This window comes from Callionymus lyra, chromosome 6 (genome assembly GCF_982586985.1).
Source record: "Callionymus lyra chromosome 6, fCalLyr1.hap1.1, whole genome shotgun sequence".
In the NCBI taxonomy this organism is placed as follows: Eukaryota; Metazoa; Chordata; class Actinopteri; order Syngnathiformes; family Callionymidae; genus Callionymus; species Callionymus lyra.
This window is the reverse complement of record NC_141823.1, coordinates 12866509-12886485: the sequence shown is the minus strand read 5'-3', so window position 1 is coordinate 12886485 and position 19977 is coordinate 12866509. Positions and strand designations below refer to the sequence as shown.

The window sequence follows — 19977 nt, the reverse complement described above, 5'->3', positions numbered from 1 at the left end:
AGACAGATGCGGAAAGTATGTGTTGATGCAAGTGTTGGGGCGTGAGCCCCGGCAACTCTCCTGAGAGGAGCACAGGACGTTCACTGCATTTTCGGCATTTCTAGCATTAATCTGGAGCGGGAATGAGAGTTCCTTCTCCACCCCCGGACCCCCCGATGAGACCTCGTCTGTTAGCATGTAGCGCTTTACACGCAACGCTGAAGCATGAAGTGCTTGAATTTAACATTTAAAATGTTTAAAATGTACATTTTTTAATCAACCCTTGTGTTGTCTCTGGGTCTGGTGACCCGAAAATAAATGTGTTTAAGGTATCCCTTGAGTCATTTAGTCACCTTGACCCAGAGATAACACCTATGTGTTAAAATATTAGGTTTAGGTTTTTTTGTTACCATTTATTTATTATATATTTTTTAATACTAGAATTCAAGTATTTTTATATTGAGAGGGAACAATTAATTCAAAGTACTTTGTTTATAGAAAGATTGATTTGTTTTTGTTAAATAACTGAATATTTAAAAAAATAAATATATATATATATATATATATATATACACTGTATATTTATTACTATATAAATATTGAATCTATCATTTTTTTTTAATTATTGGAATTAGAATATCAAACTCTATGTGTAAAATAAACATTCATTCATTAATTTAGAAAACTTTTAAATAAAAAACATTTAAACAAAAAAGAAAACTTAAAATAAAATAGGAAAAAAATATAAATTACATTTTCATAATTTAAAATGTTAAATTGACTAATTCAATATGCTACACTTCTATAGAAACACATGCAACATCCATCATCTGAAACATCTGGGCAGCACTTGCTTCGCCGCGTGACCTTCACGTCGACGAACAGACTTGACTCCGCGAAGTGTAAAACTGAAACAAATGTACTGACAGTGACGGCTCAGTTCACGCATTCCTGCCGGAGGACGGTGAGCTCATGCCGGAGAAATGAACGAGAGAGCGATACGTCACCTGGTGAACGCAGTCCAGGAACTGCAGGAAGATGGGCGTGAAGCCGCTGCCCTGGCTGCTGGGACTCAGGTTTGAACGCTGGTTGAACTTGTGTCCGAACGACAGCCACTCTTTCTGCAGCAGCACCTGGAAGCCCTCCAGTGTTCGGTAGAACGGGTCGCTGAGCAGCTGCACCAACGACACCAGCTGCAGGGACACGGACACCAAATCAACTCTGTGATCAACTGGGATCAAGATTTTTAGAAGCAAAACTCTTAAAGCAACATTTAATCAACCACCTGTTCTCTATGAGAAACTCATCATGACCTCAAAATCCCACACATGACACCATTTGTATCAGAGATTTAAGTGTCAAAACCAGCTAGAAGAGAGGAGCCAAAATATGATGGAATAAAATAAGATGGAACAACATTAAATAAACTTAGTTAACATTCCAATTAAAATAGTTAAACACTTTTCACTTTAAAAAAAACTATATAAAATAACTTTTTCTTTTTCTAAATATGATAATTCAGATTATTTTGAGAGTCAATAAATATTCACAAAAATAAAACTTAAAACAAAACACCTAGTAAATGTTTTTTAGAGTTAATGCTACATGTTTTACTTTGAGCTCATAAGGGCCACATAAATGCCGTCATATGGCCACATCTGGCCCGCAATCCCCCCCATGTAATTCCTATTACTAACGACAGCAAGTAAAGCACGCCCCCTTGTGGTTACCTCATCATTCTTTATGCCGCATTTTCATAAACTCAAGTTCAGGAGTGAAGTTTTCTTGAAGCTCAGCTTCTGTAAAGTTGAGCTTTTAGGCCTTAATGTAGTATTTAATTGTAATAATTACAACAACCTTCTCAGTAACGTTGATCTGAACAGCTCCCATAATGCTTTGCCGCCCAGCCGACCACTTTTGACATGGCAACATAGCCAATACATTGGATTGAAGCGACCAGTCAGCCGTCAATAAATACAGTCCTGTGTAGAAAGGAATCATGGGATTTCGCCGTTTGATCTGCACCTTAAGTGAAGTGGATGCTGTAATTATTGGCTGTTCTGTGCTCGTCATCAGGTTTATCAGCTGTTGTATTAAATCACCCGTTTCATTTTAGTCGAACTCAAAAAAGTTCTTTGTTCAAAAGCAGTTAATTTGCACTGTATGCGACTCCACAAACAGTCACCGACTTGTCCATTTGGTTTTTCTTAAAAGTCACAAGAAACCGTTCAATACCATGCTTGTCTCAGGACTTATCAGCATGTAAGAACCCACGGGACATCCCAGTGTCTCGCCCTGCATCAGTCACATGTGACCTCTTTGATCAGGAACCTTCTCCGTCGACGATAACATCCGCGGCGTCGCCACAAGCGACACGTTGTTAAGAAGATTTCCTCTTGTATAATGACCTAGTAATAGCGCAGTGAAGGTCAATTACGAGCAAGACCACTTACGGGAATCTTGACAACGGGGGAGACAGTCTGTGGCGACCCAACGCCCTCGTGGCCAACGACCAGAACTCAGGGAGGAAACGGCTGCGGGGGGAACAGTGTGGAAATGTCACACCGACGTCCAGGACGAGTGTGAAAGTGTCGACTCCTCGGTGAGACTTGAGGAGTCAAAACATGTGGAGCCCATTTGCAGCCGGATCAGAACATGACAAGATGGAGAAAGATGCCCAACACGTGCCCAGGCACAGGGGGGTCCTTCAAACTTTTCACATTCAAACAGCAGCCCGGGGCGTTTTCTAAACCCTGTAAACACTTGCGAGGACAACAAACCCGCAGCACAAACACTTCAGCAGGTCCAAGCGGAACATGTGAGGAACCCGGGGACGGGACCAAGAAACACAGCTGAAAACTGATAAGAATCCAGGAAGACAAAAAAAAATTATTTATCGGCTTCTAAATCAAAACCACAACACTTCGTGACTGAAACCAGAGACATAAGGCACCGACGACTCCAAATCTTTTTTCTTCATTTTTGCACATTCACTCCACGGAGAGACTGATTAGACTGATGAGTCACACATGGGCCCCGCTCGACGAGTGACGACAGACCCAAACACACTCTGATAACCGATAATGACTGTCGAGATAAAAAGAAAAAACTCAAATGTAATCAACGTGTTTCTGAGTTTGACACACAAAGAGTTGCTTCAACTAGAGAAGCTTTGAAATGCATATTTAAAAGGTGATTTACGACAGGGGTCTCAAACTGGCCGGGGGCCACCATAAGGCAATTCTTGTGGAGACACGGGCCTCATGCCGGGGGATCCTTTAGCAGAATTTTGTTTGACAAATTTGATTTACATTTTTTATTGTTTAATCTTTTATGGATTCTATTGTGGTTTCACTGTCTATCTGGGCCATTTTGTTGTGATGATCTCTATTCCTTAACCATCTGATTGATAAAATAGCTTCACCTGCCCTAGATAAAGCTTAGACAGGCTATGTTTGATCTACGCCACGGAGGTCATGTGATCATCTGTTACTTAAAAAATGTCCCAAAAAACCGAAGACTGAATTTCAATGCAACTTTTAGGAACTGGAAACAATTATATTGTTGGGCTTATCTTGAGCTACCATCTGAATCCAAGGACTTTTTGAAGTTTTTGTCAATAGTGAGCTGCAGCTGGAGCTCATTCACACCTTCTGTGTGTATGTTGTGTGAGTCATGTACCAAATAATATAAATAAGGTAAATCAAAGACACACATTGGTTAATATTTATTTTGAGATAGTGACAAAAAAGCATTTAAAGTTGTTTTTGGAACATCTTGTTTAACTAAATATGCTAGTATTTTTTTTCACCATATTGTATTGATATTCAAAAATACTGTATCGATTTTTTATTTTTTTCAAAGTTGTATTTGTTAATGTTTTCAAATCATATTTTTTATTTTTATTCATGTTGGTTTATGGTTTAATTTCAATAAAATTTGTGTAGAAGAATACCATCAGCGTTTCAGATGGCAACAGTTGCCACGTCTTCCGCAGCTTAAAGAAAATTGAAATCCTGCGAGATGACTGAGGACCAGAGGATACAGTCGACTCCAGCAGTTTTCAAAAGCGTATGGACATATTTGGACATCTCGACAAGTTTTTGCAGCGCTTTGTTCATTTTTGTGTTGTGCAATTAAACTTATATGTCCTCCGCAAATAAAGGAACAATGAAATCCTGTGAGATCCCGATGATGACTGAGGACGAGAGGATACAGTCGACTCTTTTAAAGCTAGTTTGGTTTCAAAACAAGTAGTAACAACTTCGTCAAGAGTCATGTGGTCTGTAAATTCTGCAACACCAGAGTCAAGTACTCGGACAATACTACAAATACTTCCTTGTACCTACAGTATTTCAATATTTTACAATATAAAGTATCCTTGCCCGTGTATTTTGGTATGTATCATATCGCCTGATTCCTGCTAATACACACCCCTAGTCAATAGTGAGGATATCAGTAACTGTTCTGGTATTATTATTATTATTATGGGACAATATCAACATATTTTGGTTGTATATTAATAAATGAGCAGAGATTCAAGCACCAATAGTTCAAACTCACTTGGGTTGTAATGTCCCAGCCGTCCTCCAGGCTGAGGAGAACCGACGAGCCGCTGTCCAGAAGCTCCACCGCAATCAGAGCCAGCTGGAGGATCTTGTGAAGCTGCGGGAGATCAGATGTGAATTTAGAGATACAGACACGCACGCTCACTTCATCTTCCCCCTGCATGCAGGCCCTGTTTGTTCGGCTTTGGCTGGACATGTACGCTCTACAGACGCAGGTTGCAGATGGTCAATCAGATTACCCCCCCGATATGAGCTCAGTTGATGCCATCCATGGGAAGCCGTGTCTCCGGGGGGCACGGCTTCAGAGTGTTTTTTGAGCATTGTTTGGTCTATGGGTTGAGTGAAGGGTCGTTCGTAGAAAAACGTGCCGACTATAGCTGTGAAATTACTCTCTAATAACGTTCCTTAAGGTCTGGATGTTTGCTCACCTGCAGGATCCACTCAGAGTCCTCCAGGGCTTTGAGGAAGGAGTCTTCTGAGTCAGAGGAGGTAGAACTGGGAGCGCAGGCTCGCAGCAGCTTCTTGAAGGAGGCTTTGACCTGCCGTGTGTCCGCGAAGTCCACCGGCACCAGTTCACAGTTCAGAGACACGTCCACTCGCAGGCCCTGGACACAGAGGGAGCAACAGTTGAAGACGAGCAGGCCTCGAACTGAAATAGTACGTGGCCATCGAGTATCGTCAGAGAAGGTAACGAGGTCAAGGCTACAGAGACTCAACAAGGGGACACTCTTGGGCCCTTTGACTGTATTTATATGGACCTAATAAGGTCAGAGTAAACCATGTAGAAAATGACTGATATTTTCTTTTTGTAATTCTTGTATTTAAAGTAAACTGATTTATTTAACTTAAACTAAGATGTATTCACTTCTTTATTCATCACTTCTTTTCCTTTTCGTGAATGTTTATTGCCCAATAAATTCATTTTTGGGACAAATGTGTATATATATATTTTTTAAATGGAAGGTCTATAAAGGTAGGTATGTTAGGGTTCATCTAATGTTGATGCTTTTTTCTGGCTTTTCTTGTTTTTTTTTGTAGTCTCTTTTGATGATGGCCCCTCAAAACAGTCGTACAGAATACAATGTGGCCCCTGAGGAAATTTGTCAGCTAACCCATGCTCTCGACGATCCTCATACTTAGAAAGAGGGCGATAGAATGAACAGAACATGATGCAATATTTAATGCTAATTTTAGCATGAAGCATCACGGAGGTTAGTGTTGCAACATAACAGTTGTTGTTCTTCAAAAGTGACTCCACCTCACAAGACAAGAGACACTCTGGTTCATTTTTTCAAAGCACATGTGCTTTTCTATCTTTTATTGATTTCCTGTCCGTCTGCATCGATCGTTCAGTTTTCGAGAAGTTTCCAGAATAATCGTGACCGTTAAAGAACTTTCCTTGTTATAAAACAGCCTCAGGAACGTCAACCTTTGAACATTAAAATCTCCCTGGAATGTGATATCAGGGCTCGTTGTTTTCTTTTTTAAATTTTTTGACGATTAAATGAATGATTTAGGCAGCGTAAAATATGTTTGTGGTCCAGTTTTCACCCAATACAGTGGGGAAAATGCCTTGAGTTTAAGACAAAGGCTGGAAAGAAAAAGTAAGTAACAAAACAAAACAAAACCACTCATTGGTTTATGAAATCTTATAACAAAGCTAAATAAATCTATTTTAAATCAATTATAAAATAGATAAAGATACAATTTATGAAAACATTGGTTCGATTTACTCTCAAGTTAGTTTTTTACTTTTTGTGAATACAATTATTTTTAGGACATAAAAAGCACAAATAAAATGTAGGTAAAAGGAAGAAAAGGTATAAACTAAAAAGTGTTATGTTTGCTGTTCAATACAAACCATTCAGTATTTGAACAATTTAATTTTCATTTAAATATTTTTTTATTTTTACATAGAAACTTTAATGTTCATTTTATATTTCATTTTAATTGTATATTTATTCTTTTTTATAATGAATTAACACTACAACAAATTCCCAAGTTGTTTTTACAATACTTGCAATAAAGTTTCTGATTTGCCGATTTTCCTCTAGAGGGCCACATGTGGCCCCTAGGCAGCACTTTGCTTAGGTCCAGTTCAACACATTATCCGTATACATGTGTGACCAGAACACCCGTCTTCTCACCCTCAAATGTGACTTCTCTCCAAAGACGTAGAGGGCGGCTTGGTGCTTCAGAAACTGCGCTTGCAAGCTGTGACTTCCTGCAGGGGGCGCCAAATCCTTCCCTGCGAGCCTGGAGCCCACATCTGGGGAGTGGTGCTGGCCGAGCCGGCTGCTGGAGCGCAGGCTGGCCCACATGCCTGCAGACACAGACACAAACAAGAGTGACAGTGAAGGCGAGACCACTGCGTCCGAGACGGTGTCAAACAAACAAAAGGGACGAATGATGAACAACACATGACGTGCAGAGGCCGGTGCTCACATGCACTAAAGTTATGACACCTTCAGTCCATTGGAATCAGGTGGCGAGATGTTAGAAGCCGAGGTTTTCCTGGAATGTTTTTCAGGAACGGGACTACAAGTTATTTGTCTACAAGGATCCAAACAGCTGCAGGAAAGTACATGGATGCTTCTTGGTTGCTGTCGATGGCAACAACAGGAAGTTTTTCGGATCGGATTTCTCTTACACACATCTTCAAAAATGCCGGATGGTCATAATTACGTCTCGATAAAAAATATTACTGACACTGGAATCCAAACAAATTCTATTGTTTTTTCCTGAAACTTTGAAAAAGAAAAACGAAAACAAAACTTGAATAATTAAACTTAATTGGACAAGATTGTCCTAAAAATGTCAGACTATTTCATGCTTTAAAATCATCATATTTATATTTAAATTAAGTGTGTAAAATAAAGTGATAAGATTTTTTATTTACAATTAAAATGATTTTTTTTTTTTATAATTTGTTTATTTTGTGTTGCAGCTAAATGAACAATGAAATCCAGCAAGACCATTGAAACCTGAGGACAAGAGGATACAGTTGACTCCAGCAGCTTTTAAAGCTGATTTTTGGACATAATTGTGGTTCCAAATTAAAGTAGTAACAACTTGAGTCAAGTGTTCTTAAACTAGACAGTCAAGTACTCGACAATACTACAAACATATCCTTGTTCCTACAGTATCACAATACATCGTTCGCCTCTGTATCGTGATACCTATTCTTGCCAATACACGGCCCTATTCCCCGACTCTTGACTCCTGCCCACTGCGACCCCACTCGCTGAACGAAGAGAGACATCTGCTTGATTTACGACAGTCTGCCATGACGAATATGTTCCCCCTTCCTCGGTCTGGACCCGACTCTCAAATGCCCGCAGTCTCTCGGAGACGACACATTAATGAAAGCTGAGGCCACATTACAGCAGCTGCTTTGGTTTTGGGAAAACCACAGATCCCAGAAGGGTCGGCCGTGATTAGTGCGATGCAGAGTAAGTACGTGACCTGGTTAGTCGGCAGCCAGAGAGGGAGAAAACGTGGAGAGCTAGAAACAAGAGAGAGGCGGTGAGGGGAGGAAGCGGCGTCTCCACGATACCTTGATGGTGGATTTTCTCCTTACTGGCAGGTTTTTGGTGCGAATGAGTGAAAAGTTTATCTCTGTACTCGAGAACTTGGGTGGAGGAGGTGCAGGAGAGAATGATGGGAGGGTGAAGAAGAGACATTTTTCGTTACTCAGATGTTCGTCGGACAACATTATCAACAGTGAGATGTGACGTGAAATGATTATTATTAATGATTATGGGCGGTTACAGGTGTCGTCGTATTAGTGTCAATTCATTAGATTACAATAATCAAATACATTACAAACAATGTCCATCCAAACCAGGGTTTTTTTGAGCCACAAATGGCTTTTTAATCCTTGTTTATGGCTCCTGGAGATATTGTTATTATTGTTTATTTATTTTAATTGTAATGGCCATTTTTAGAATTTTCCACTTGTCAATTAAATTAAACTTGACAATTTGTTGATCCTAAAAAGCAAAAAACAAATGATGGCATTTCTGAGAAAAAATGTTTAGGACACGACTGTAAAATCTTACCGTGTAAACAATTTAATTTAGTTATAAAAGAATCAAAAATTTGTCAACAGTCTCACAAACTCCTTTCAGCCTTTTGTTTAATTATTAAAAAAAAAAAAATGGAATCTCTCTGTAATCAATCAGTTTCTAGATTGCTGACAGTTATGTAACAAAGCGTGTTCCAGTTTTGTTATTTTCAAATTGAGCGTCGCATAAATAAAGTCAAACTAAATGCCCAACAATCATCGTTCACGATCCCTCAGATGAATAAAACCACATTGAAAAAAAAAACTGCTTTGTCATGTTTTTAAAACAGTGGAGTCACTAAATGACTAACTCTCCAGACATCCATCAGCACGTAGCACACCAGGGAGAGAAAAAAAAAAAAAGGTTTGCATTCTTTGCCCGACAATCACGATGCGGATTGAGTCAGACCAACAATGTGAGCAGTTGTGAAACTAAAACACGCTCGATTACTAAGACGGCTAAATCACGTTGAGATCAACAGTTATGCATCTGCATGTGAAGTAAACCTGGACTTGCTTTCGTGAAGATTGTGTCACGAGGCAATAAATACTTAAGTGATAACATCACACGTCTTTGTTAGCATTGATGTTGTTTAACACATCGTTTCCTGTGTTTCTTCATTTTCCTGGCACTCCAAACGCCTGTTTGTAAATGTCAGGGTGACCCGAAGTCCCGAAAACTAATGTAATTGTGGTATCCCTTGTGTTGCTTCAGGATCGAGGTGAAAAACCTCCACCATTGCATATGTATTCATGGGAGCCAGGGGGGTCACATTGACCCTGAGATAACACAAGGATAATAAAAACCTCATCAAAAAGGCTAAATAGTAATAAAAAGGTACCGTTCTTAATTTAATTGGATCCAAACTCCAAGAATATGAATTACAAGCTACTTTTCAGTGACTTGCGTAGGTTTACCCTGCAAATGAAAAGTTTAGTATCGACTTCCACTCGATGAGTTTGTAGGCAAAATAAAACTACATCTAAAAACTCAGAAACCACCCTTAAAACATGTTTTTATCCCTGATTTAATCAGTATAAGTTTGAGATCTGACAACAAAGTCTCTGACTACTGATATTTTCTTTATTTTCTATTTTCTCTGATTATGAAGTTTGAGAGTATCTGGGCTTCCATCGCACTTGAAATGGGCAATAATCTCATCAGTGCAATAAAATCTGTTAAAAGTAAGCAAAATAATTAAAATAAATAGAACACCTCAGAAAGGTTTTTATGGTTTTATGAGAAGGTTTTCAGAGGTTTCCAAGCAAAGCTGACCTAAAGAGTAACTTTGCACCTATGAACTCTTAAAACAGTCCAGAAAGTATGTTTATAATGAAGTCACTCTTTGAAAAACATCTTCAACAAACTGGAAACATCACAACAACAGTTATAATTCCTCAAATACTGTAATGACTTAAACTTCTGGAAAAAGTTTGTTAATATCAACAGTTGATGACCTAATATATGCATTTATTAGCCTGTAAAGTCTTGATGGATAAAGTCCAGATCATGATTTATCCGGACACGAGCTCACCTCCTCTAGTGAAGCTGCTAGCAAAAGGGAGATCCAGATGAACGGGGGTCATCTTCGGCATCCTGGACGTCCTTCGTTCAGTGGCTGCAGACAAAACACAAGAGATGTTTAAAAACCTGGACAAACATCAACAATATGGATTAGACCTTAAGTTTAAGATAAGTGTTAAGATCATTCTACACTATAAGAATAAAAATCCATGGACGGGAAACTTCCTGGACAAACTCAACAATGAGAGTCTGTACTTGGGTCACAATCAAGCCAAGTTTGAGAAGATGGATGATCTGGTCAGTGACCTCAGATTGTCTTGTGGTTCTTACATAACCTTTTTATTGTCCACGTTTCCTGACAAATGTTACTAAATAACTGATACAGTGTCTCCCACACGGCGGCCGCCTCACGCACGCGCACCTACATCCGACCACGCTCCGCACACAAAGGGAAAAATGTCCGACGACTGGGTCAAGACGCAGAATGACGGGCAACAAAACAGGTCTGCAGGGACCCAAAATAATACCGCAGAGTGCAAGTCTGCAGTTTGTGTCGTTATCGGAAAGGAATAAACTTGACATGACCTCCTGCCACCGGCGAACAAACCAGAAGTTTTTCCCACGACACACGGACCAGAAGAAAAATTCAGGTCAGACGGTCAGGTGACACTGTTTTTGAGCAGTACAGTAAGTCAAAGGAGACTCGACGAAATACATATCTGTGGCCTAAATTAGATTTTGACTGCGATACGTTTTAATAAAGAATAATGACTTTGCTGCTAAAAATAAAACTTGTGTGTCTATAACACACTCCTTAAAATTTTTAAATTAAATTAAAATGTTTAGGTGACACTTTTCAGGGAATTAAAGCCACATGTTATAAGTTTTAAAAAGCGGAAAAAAGAAAATAGAACCATGATAAAAAAAACAAGCAAACAAAGTTTGTAGATACAGTATTTAAATTGAATTATAAAGCATTATTTAAATAAATCCAAAATGCAACTATTTAATAAAAGAAATACCCATTTAATTGAAAATTAATTGAAAAAAAACCCCCATAAACTACAAGAGATACATGTTCTCCATTTCATTAGTATATATTAATTTCTTATATGTATTTATATTCTATGAATAGTCCATGATCAAAGGGGCCAGTACATTTACTCAATATCTGTATCTGTGTGATATACATAAAAATTTGTCATAAACCATTGAAACATCATTGAAAACACACTGTAGACAAATTACCACTGGATTGTCTTGCAAATACAGATGCTTACCGTATTTCTAGGACTATAAGGCACCCTTAAAAACCCTTTAATTTTCCCCAAAAAGTCAGCAAGCCTTGTAATCCTTGTGTACACAGTATCGCAGATTCTAAAAATATTGTATGGTTACTGAGTGACGAGGCTACGAGACGTGTGTAGTCGTTATAGCTTTGATTTGGTAACTGATTCACAGACAACGCCAAAACACAGACGCACTGTTCTTGTCTCGAACTGTTCAAACAAAAAACAACAAATCTCTTCTTTCTCCTTTTTCCTAGAAACCAACACACACTTCCTGCTACTCAGCCAATCGGTTAATCCCTCGGTCTCAGACACCGAAAAGGAGAAAAAAACGACACTACAGAAAAAAGGGTGGGGACGCAGCGTGATCAGAGGAGCTGTAGTATATTTCCCAGTGCGAGTGATCATTGAGAATTTATTGTTCTTAAAATTGCGTCTGGAGTATAAACTGTGGGAGAATGTGGAAAATGTTAATGACATATTGGGAAAGTTTATAAAGATTCCAAGGAGGCCTAAGTGTGTTTTTAAATATGAGAGACTACTATAATACAGGTTGTACTTACTGACCTTGAACTGATTTAATCATCGCTCAAAACTCAGTCAAAATATTTGGGTACAACTTTGGTACGCACAAATCCGCTTTATAATCTGGTTCACCATATGTATGAAATTAGACCTTGTTTACCGAATTTTTGGACTATAAGGCTCAATAACGATAATTACACATTGTTAAAAAATGTGCAATTTGGTGCAAATTAACCGTCATTTTAAGTGACTCTTGTTCTATTTGACCATTGACAGGAAAGGATGTGACTCACTATGAATATGTTCTGCATATAAAGAGGAAGTCTGTCATGATAACTGAGCACAATCATCACTTTTAACCAACTGCTTCATATTTTACCATTTTTAAGGAAAGAGGAGAAACTAAGCCGACCTGGTGAGAGTCCTATGAGCGAGCGGTTGGTGAGGGTGTTGTGTCCGTTCATCTTGAAGTAGATGGGGATGGAGTCCAGGATGGCCTGCAGGTATTTCTCTTGCTCCAAACTACTGGAAGAATCCGAAGACGACGCCGGGGCTAAAAAGGATGACAATAAAAACGAGCTCAGTCATATTTATTTTATTTCAACTAAAGATTAAAAAAAAAACTCTAGTCTGACCTGATGAGGACTGGTTTTGCGATTTAAAGAGTCCGACGACGCTCTTGCCGTGGAATCCTCCCGAGCGCAGCAGCACAGCTTTAGTGCGCGGGTGTTTCCAGCACACGACGGGCAGACGGTTGTGCCTGTAGCCTCGTGCAACTTTGTGTAAACTGCTGTCCTGAACAGCCTGAGGGACCACGAGTAGCCCTGGGTAACTGGGACACAAGAGGGGCACAAGGTGGATCAGAGGAGGTCTTTAAACACACTTTTTACATATTGCTTATACAATGGTCCCTCGCCATTGCAAAGATGATTTAGATAAACTTCAACATGACCATAGAATACGCCTGAGTTATGGTGCCAACAAAACTCCCATCATGCATTTCTATTCACTGCTTTATTAAGTAAAGATTAACTAGATACTACAAAACAGTGATAAAATGTAGCTCCTAAGCTTTGGAACGATCTTCCTCTCTCTTTGCGCTTGATGGATCTACTGACTCCTTTAAGAAACATCTTAAGACGTTTCTATTTGTTCAGGCTTTTCCTTGATTTTCTGGAACTCCTGTTGTGTTATCAGTTTTATCTTGATCTTTAAAGTGTATATACTTTTTTGAGTATTGTTTTGTTTGTTTAAGCGCTTTGTGACCCTGGTCTGGAAAAGCGCTATATAAATAAATATTACTTACTTACTTACTTACATCTATGCTGCTAATGTGTCAATTGTGACAGATGTGATTGCTTGGCTGGGCGGCAAAGCATAATGTTGAGAGGGATGGCTCTTCATTTGTATTTGGGTCAGCAAGCTCAAATAAATCTTGTTACATAAAATGATTGAGAAACTAAACAGTCACTACTTTCAGTTATTTCAGTTGATGCAGGGAGGTTTTTATCAAGTAACCCCCGCGTTAAACGAGGGACACTGTTGCTGTACCTGCGACACAGAGAGTAGAGTCGGTTCACTGCAGTGATTCTGAACTGGTCCCCGGACTTGGAGCGGGACGAGCTGGCCGTGATGGTGCCGAGGCCGAGACGCTGGTAGTCACGGAAACAGGACTGCTCCACCAGCTGCTCCATGGTGGACTTCTCAGACGTTCGGAGAGTGCTGCTCGGCGGGGGCTCGCCATCGTCTGAGACTGATTATCACAAAGTTGGAAAAAGTCACTTACAAAAGTTTCTCTGCAAAAAAGCTCTGTTTCTCCTCCTTACTTGAGATGTCGTCGTCCTCGTTCCAGGTCGTCCGGGAGCTGCGGTCGCTCTTCTTCAGAGTGGTCTGGTTGCCGCGGCCCATTGTGATTTTTCCAGCCCTCCTCGCTCCCTTGACAATAGTCTTGGAAAGAGTTCTGCAAAAACAAACGTAATTGTAACACGGCTGTGTTTCAGCACATCAAAGCTTGTTCAATCGCTCGGGTTTCAAAGTGTAAAACAAACCTAAAACCTGTGTTCCTCTCTTTCTGCTTGGGAATGATCAGTTGTGGGACGGTCTGCCCCGCTGCGAAGGCGAAAGACGTGAAGATGGATTGAGGGTAGCGGAGCCTCTGGAGGTGTTTCCTGAAGATTTCCACCATCTCTGAGCTCACTTCTTCATCGAAAGCCACTTTTATTAACTGAAAAAATAAACATCTTTAAATCCAAGCAGCTCATTGTCTTTACGGACACATCACGCTGTCGCCACATCTGGCCGAGCGTTTTTTTTTGACACATCAAACTGTAAAAATAGGTCACAAAAACACATGTAACGACGTGTTCCTGACCATAAAAACTTTGCGAAAGCATAGCAGAAACATTCCTCTCTGAAACAGTGAGTCTTTACTTAGTAAGAAACAACACAAAGCCATTTAAACAGATGTAAAAAAAACGATGACCACGTAGAAATCTGTGATTTTAGGTTTGAATGTTTTTAATGAACAGAAAACCTAATTTAGTGACATTTCTCATGTACTCCTAATTTAGTTTCTTGAGAGTGAGGTGCAAAAGTTCTGGGGGACATATATGGGGGCTTGATTTCTCCACCACAGCAGCAGGTTCAGCTTTTTGAAATTGTGTTTACAATTTACAATTGTGCAGTTGTTTACACACCCTTTATAAACAAGCATTTTCTTTTCTTCATATGTAGACAAAAAGTTTTACAAGTAACTCAGGATACATGTGAGTTTAAACATTGCTGCCTTGGCCCTTTAGTCTTATAAAACATATTGATCATAGTATTGAAAACAAAGCTCAAGTCGTATACGACTATGGCCACTCTCTAGGCTCATTCTATCCTCAAAACAATTTCGACATTGGCTTTTTGATCAATTGAAAAGAAAACAAAGCTTATTTAAAAATGCTAATTCTAAGAAACCGAGCTTATGCAACCCAACTTCGTGCGACACGGTTGTTAAGTGCAACCACATTAAGCGTGTGTAGCTGAATTCCAGTGTGTTCGTGAAGAGCCTGAAAAATTGTCTTTTAACAAGACACGCTCGTTAAATAAAAACAATCCATTCATCTCATATCAAACAGTCGCCTCTTTTAAATACACATTTTCAGATGTGCGTTACATAACGACAAATTAAAGGGCAACTAACATGTTGATTTGAGTGCGTCTTAAATAGATCTTGGACTCTATTGTATCATCAGTATGTGTCTGTTTGTAAAAAACTCTCTTCTCATTGAAATATTGACAATAGAAAATGTGCTTAAGCCCCGGCCCTGCTGTGACCGGTCAAAGATTGAGGTTTGACACCGCAAGTCATACATCCTGGGACTCTCAACCCGTAAGAGACCTGTTGTATAAACAAAGCGGGGGGTTATTACAGCTGGCTGTAGCAGGAGGGAAGTCATTATTGTGTCATAATGGGATCAGCTCTCATAACCTCTCCTTCGCCGAGATCTCAGACGGGGAAGAATTTTATAAAGTAATAAGGTCAAAGCATGGTCATGGTGAGGGACTGTCTGCATCTTCATGTTAGTTTCCCTTCAATATTCTCATCAAAATTCAAGAAGAATGTGATCTTATTGTTCGAAAACATCTCTGATTGAACAGGCGAAGTGCAGCCCAGGAGCCACATGCAGCCATTTGACTGTATATTATGTAGCCTTTATAAGGTTAAAGATAATTTCAAATTAAAAATGGTATTTTGTACCTATTTATTTTATTCATTAGTAGTCTCTAAATATGACTACAGGGTTTTTTGTTTTAGGATTTTTGTCCTCTGCTCAAATTTTTTTTAAATGATTATTAAAAATGTTTGGTAAAAGGGTTTTTATAGCAGATGAAAAATATTGTTTAATATTCAATAAAAAAGGGCATATTTAGCTTTATTTTATTACTTTATTTTAGATTTTTTTTTCTTGACCGCCCCTCATGAAAGTCACTGTATTTCCCTGATGAAAATGAATTGCTAACAACTGACCTGGAAGGAGGCAGATCGGAGCTGCAGTCCTTCCTGCATATTCTGCTGTAGCTGGTTCTGGATGCTGATCTTCTTCTCTTTGGTCAGTGTAGACACGGGGAAAGCTCTCACCACCGTCTGCTCGCCCACTGAACACATTCAAGCAAAAAAACCAACGTCATTATAGATGAAAGCTTCTTCGAATTGAAACCTTATGAAAGAAAAATCATTGTTTTAATCAGATGGAAGTTAATAGAATTACCGAGTGGGTCAAGCGGAATGCCTTTGAAGACGATACGGTACGTAGTGAGAAAGAGAGCTCCCTCTGCTGGCAGGATGTGCGGGCCCCCCAGCAGCCCCCCTGTCGCCTCCTCTCTGCCGTCAGGATCCAGAAGCACCCTGAGCCCCTCCGACACGAACTCCTCTCCAGGAAGCAGCACTGGACGGAGGATTTTGGGCTGATGGGAACACGCAAGAAAACAACAAACAAATCAAACTTGACGATGGCTGCTTACGCACGAGGTCGAGCGGCGGTTTTGTCACAGACGGTCTGAACAGGAGAGCTTTTTAAGAGACCGGCGATAAATCATGGAAAACATTTGAGTAACTAAACGCTACAAAGCTGTAGCTAAGGCCGTCTCGCCAACAACAACAACTTCATGGATTCTTTGGGGAACAATTTTAGATCATCGCTCTGCTTTCCACTTAAGCACTGTCTTTTTCCCCTTGATTTGTGGATCAACTGAATCACGGTTCTGTATAGTTTAAGCTCCAAACCGCTGGCCCCCATTATATCTTAATTACTTTCCTAATTTCTTCACAGAGAGTCTTGTATAACTTGATCACAAAGACAGCGAAGCCAAGGAAAGTTAACAGTCATCTGGACACATATACAGCATGTTCCTAAATATTTGTGAGGTCATCTGGTCAATCATCTCAGTCATTACCACGACTGGTATCTCACAAGCAAGGCCAATAAACCCATCGTTACCAACAGAGTCACCCATTGGACAATGAACTCCAGTACACAGACACAGTGTTAATGACATAAACGCAGCAAAGGCACGTTAGAAAAGTGCAGGAATGTACAGTATGACAATGTTTTAATCACATTTTTAGCTCCAAGTTTGAATCATAGTGTGTTAAATGGACTTTAATCACGGTGAAGTCATTTACAGAAACACTTCGACAGGATCAATATCAGCAACAATAAAGCTGGAAGTCACGAGTGTTATTGTAGTAAACTTGATCGTTGACAGGCCGCTTGCAGTCAGCACTCAGCAGAACAAGCCAAAACATAAACCAGTCCAAAAGTTAGCCACAAGACTCAGCCGAGGGCTCACCAGACGGTCCGGGCTGCTCCCAGTGTTGTTCTGGACTGTAGTTGGTCTGTGTGTGCGCGCCAGTGTGTTAGAGGGAGAGGACACAAAAATCCTTGACTCTTTGGCCAAAAAAACAACAATCAGATGGGATTGGAACAGGAAAGTGAATTTGAAAAATATATCTAAGTGTTGGGCGTCAAAGAAAGGTATTGAGTAAAAGGCTGACAGTTAGTGCGAGGAGGATGAAGTCACAGGAAAGTTGGTGATGATATCGTTGAGCAACTCCAATGCCTGATTGTTCTAAAGGAGGTCAAGGAACTTTGACATTAAAAGGGTATTTACAATCTTTAAACTGGACAACCATGGGCATGGACACTGTTTACATAGTCTTTTATTTAAAAATATGTTCTTTTATTTATTCTGTCAGTATTATTTTGGGGCTTAATTTTGAATGCGTGACAAGCACATTAGGTCTCCATCTTCTTTAAAAAAAAAACCCAATAAGTCTGCATTCAAGATAAAAAATGTAATTTAAAAAAACAATTGTAAGCTTTTTATTTTCTGTCTAGTTTAACCAGTGCCCTATTTCTTTTTAGTGCAGGTGTCAAACTCCATCAAGCAACAAGCCAACAAGTTAGGGGCCAAAGAATGACCATCACCATTCATTGTGACCATCAAAGTTAAATTAAATAGCCCAGACTATCTGTCCAAACATCAGAATCATACCTGAAAAATCGGAAAGAAAAATCATACAACACTAAAAAAAAGCGGAATTGTATCTCAGACTCTGACATGGTCTAGTTTCTAGTTAAGAGTTCAACTACTAATTCAGTTCTTTAAAGCTTTTGTGGTCCACATGAAGTGACCTGGAGGGCCGGGTTTGACACCCATGTTGCAGTGCAACAGCCCCCAACTACCAGGCCTGAACCACGGTTGTGTTGATTATAAATTATAAAGGTGTTTTAATTTCCAAAAGACAGGATTTTCTCCAAACTCATGTGACTCTTGACATTTTATGATGCTATTTCACTTAAGCTTAGATAAAAGATAATTCAAGTAGAGACACTTTTTATGCATTTAACATTTATTTTTTGGTGTTTTTTATTTTTTAAAACAGTCTGTGAAGATATGGCCTAGGAGTATGAAGAACATCTTTAAGAACCCTTCTATGATTCTCCATCACTTCACAAAGAGACTAAACATCTCCACGACCAAGGAAGTAAATTCAAATCCTCACTTGCACAACAAGCTCAATCATCACATTCTATTAACTAAAGTAATGCAATTCATGCTGTAACTCCATGTAAATATTGGTATGTTGTCTGAATTACATTCATTTTATTTTCAGGCTAAATTTTGAATTTTTTTCCAGTTGCATTCTGTCAGTTTTAATTTTCAAGCTTAATTCTATCAATTGCAACCGACTCGAGTTAAATTGAGCCAGTTTTAAATTCAGGCAAGTTGCCCTTCATTAGTTTCAGACTCAAGTTACTGTACATTCTGTCAGTTTTATTTTCAGGCTTAATTCGACAAATAGTCATAGACTCCTGACTTACATTCTGTCAGTTTTAATTTTCAGGCTAAATTCGACAAATAGTCATAGAATCCTGAGTTAAATTCTGTCAGTTTTCTTTTATTTTAACCCTTATGTCATCTTAGGGTCAGTGTGACCCGGAGGGCGGGAAACAAATGTCTTTTGAGGTGTCCTGTGTCTTGTCGATGGGTCAAGGTGAACAACCTGAGCCATTGTATATGTATTTATGGAAGCCAGGGAGGTCATTAGTTGAGTAGATGTTGAAAGTTTATAATTAAGAATGAAAATAATAGGGAATGACTCAAAAATAAATAAAAAGGCACAGAAATCCGAGTAAGGGTTTCATCTGGTAACTACCCTTTATTCTAGAATACTCAAGCCCACCTGCTGCTCACAACACACTTGGTCGTCGGCCAGTAAACACACTCACCTTCTGTATGGGCGGTAACCTCCTGCTCTCTCTGTGCACCGCCTCCAACGCCTCCATCTGCATAGCAACGATGCCTGTGGGGCAGAAGTGGAGGTCAGACGCCATATATCCACTTTTGACTGGAGTGTGTGTTCAAGGTTGTCGGGCCATGATGCAGTTAATGAGACATGTAAGTGTGACGGGCTGGTCTACCTGGGATCATGCTGTGGAGGCTCTTGATATGTTCCTGGGTGACCCCACTTTCCGTGCAGACCTTATCGATGAAGCGGGCGACGAACCGGACCACGGAGTTCGCGGCGTCGCTGGTCTCGGAGTCCTCGAAGCCACTCTCCGTGTCGAAGCTCTCGGCAACGCTCCCGGCGATGCTGCAACGCACAGGAAGACACATGTGTGATCGCGGAGAGCTGCGGCAGTGATAAAGAGCAGCAGAGAAGACTGGACTCCTTCCAGGTCTCAACAGCCCTGACTCGGCCAAACTGCTGAAAGCCTGAATCAATCTTTCAAGCTCATTTAGCCAAGAATAAATGTTGCACATGAGACTGGGATAGAAAGTGGATTCCTGAAGAAGTGACGGATGAGATCGAAACGTCTTGCAATTCAAACAAACAAATCTGGGATTCAAGTTAGATTCCCGACAAACAAATTCTTGGCTGCCCTTATTAAACTAGTAATTCAAGTCAAACATTAACACAGTGTTCTCGAGATATCCGCTCAATGATTGGTGTTGCAGCCTCACAATAGGACC

The 19977-nt window shown here is 39.8% G+C and overlaps 1 protein-coding gene across 2 annotated transcripts in view; it reads right to left on the bottom strand.

Moving 5' to 3' along the window:
• The window catches only part of sbf2 (SET binding factor 2), a 76398-nt gene that overhangs the window by 9318 nt on the left and 47103 nt on the right, over window positions 1-19977 (bottom strand). The window contains exons 20-34 of one of the 2 annotated variants that reach the window (XM_087793734.1): window positions 19425-19597; window positions 19233-19306; window positions 16209-16404; window positions 15968-16095; window positions 14001-14176; window positions 13779-13912; window positions 13504-13705; window positions 12588-12784; window positions 12365-12505; window positions 10149-10232; window positions 8104-8178; window positions 6695-6870; window positions 4976-5152; window positions 4543-4644; window positions 987-1172 (exon numbers count right to left, since the gene is read on the bottom strand). In XM_087793734.1, the coding sequence (XP_087649860.1) occupies window positions 987-1172; window positions 4543-4644; window positions 4976-5152; window positions 6695-6870; window positions 8104-8178; window positions 10149-10232; window positions 12365-12505; window positions 12588-12784; window positions 13504-13705; window positions 13779-13912; window positions 14001-14176; window positions 15968-16095; window positions 16209-16404; window positions 19233-19306; window positions 19425-19597 (2221 nt within the window). The remainder of the gene's footprint in view (window positions 1-986; window positions 1173-4542; window positions 4645-4975; window positions 5153-6694; window positions 6871-8103; window positions 8179-10148; window positions 10233-12364; window positions 12506-12587; window positions 12785-13503; window positions 13706-13778; window positions 13913-14000; window positions 14177-15967; window positions 16096-16208; window positions 16405-19232; window positions 19307-19424; window positions 19598-19977) is intronic. The other variant, XM_087793735.1, reaches the window with a different exon arrangement.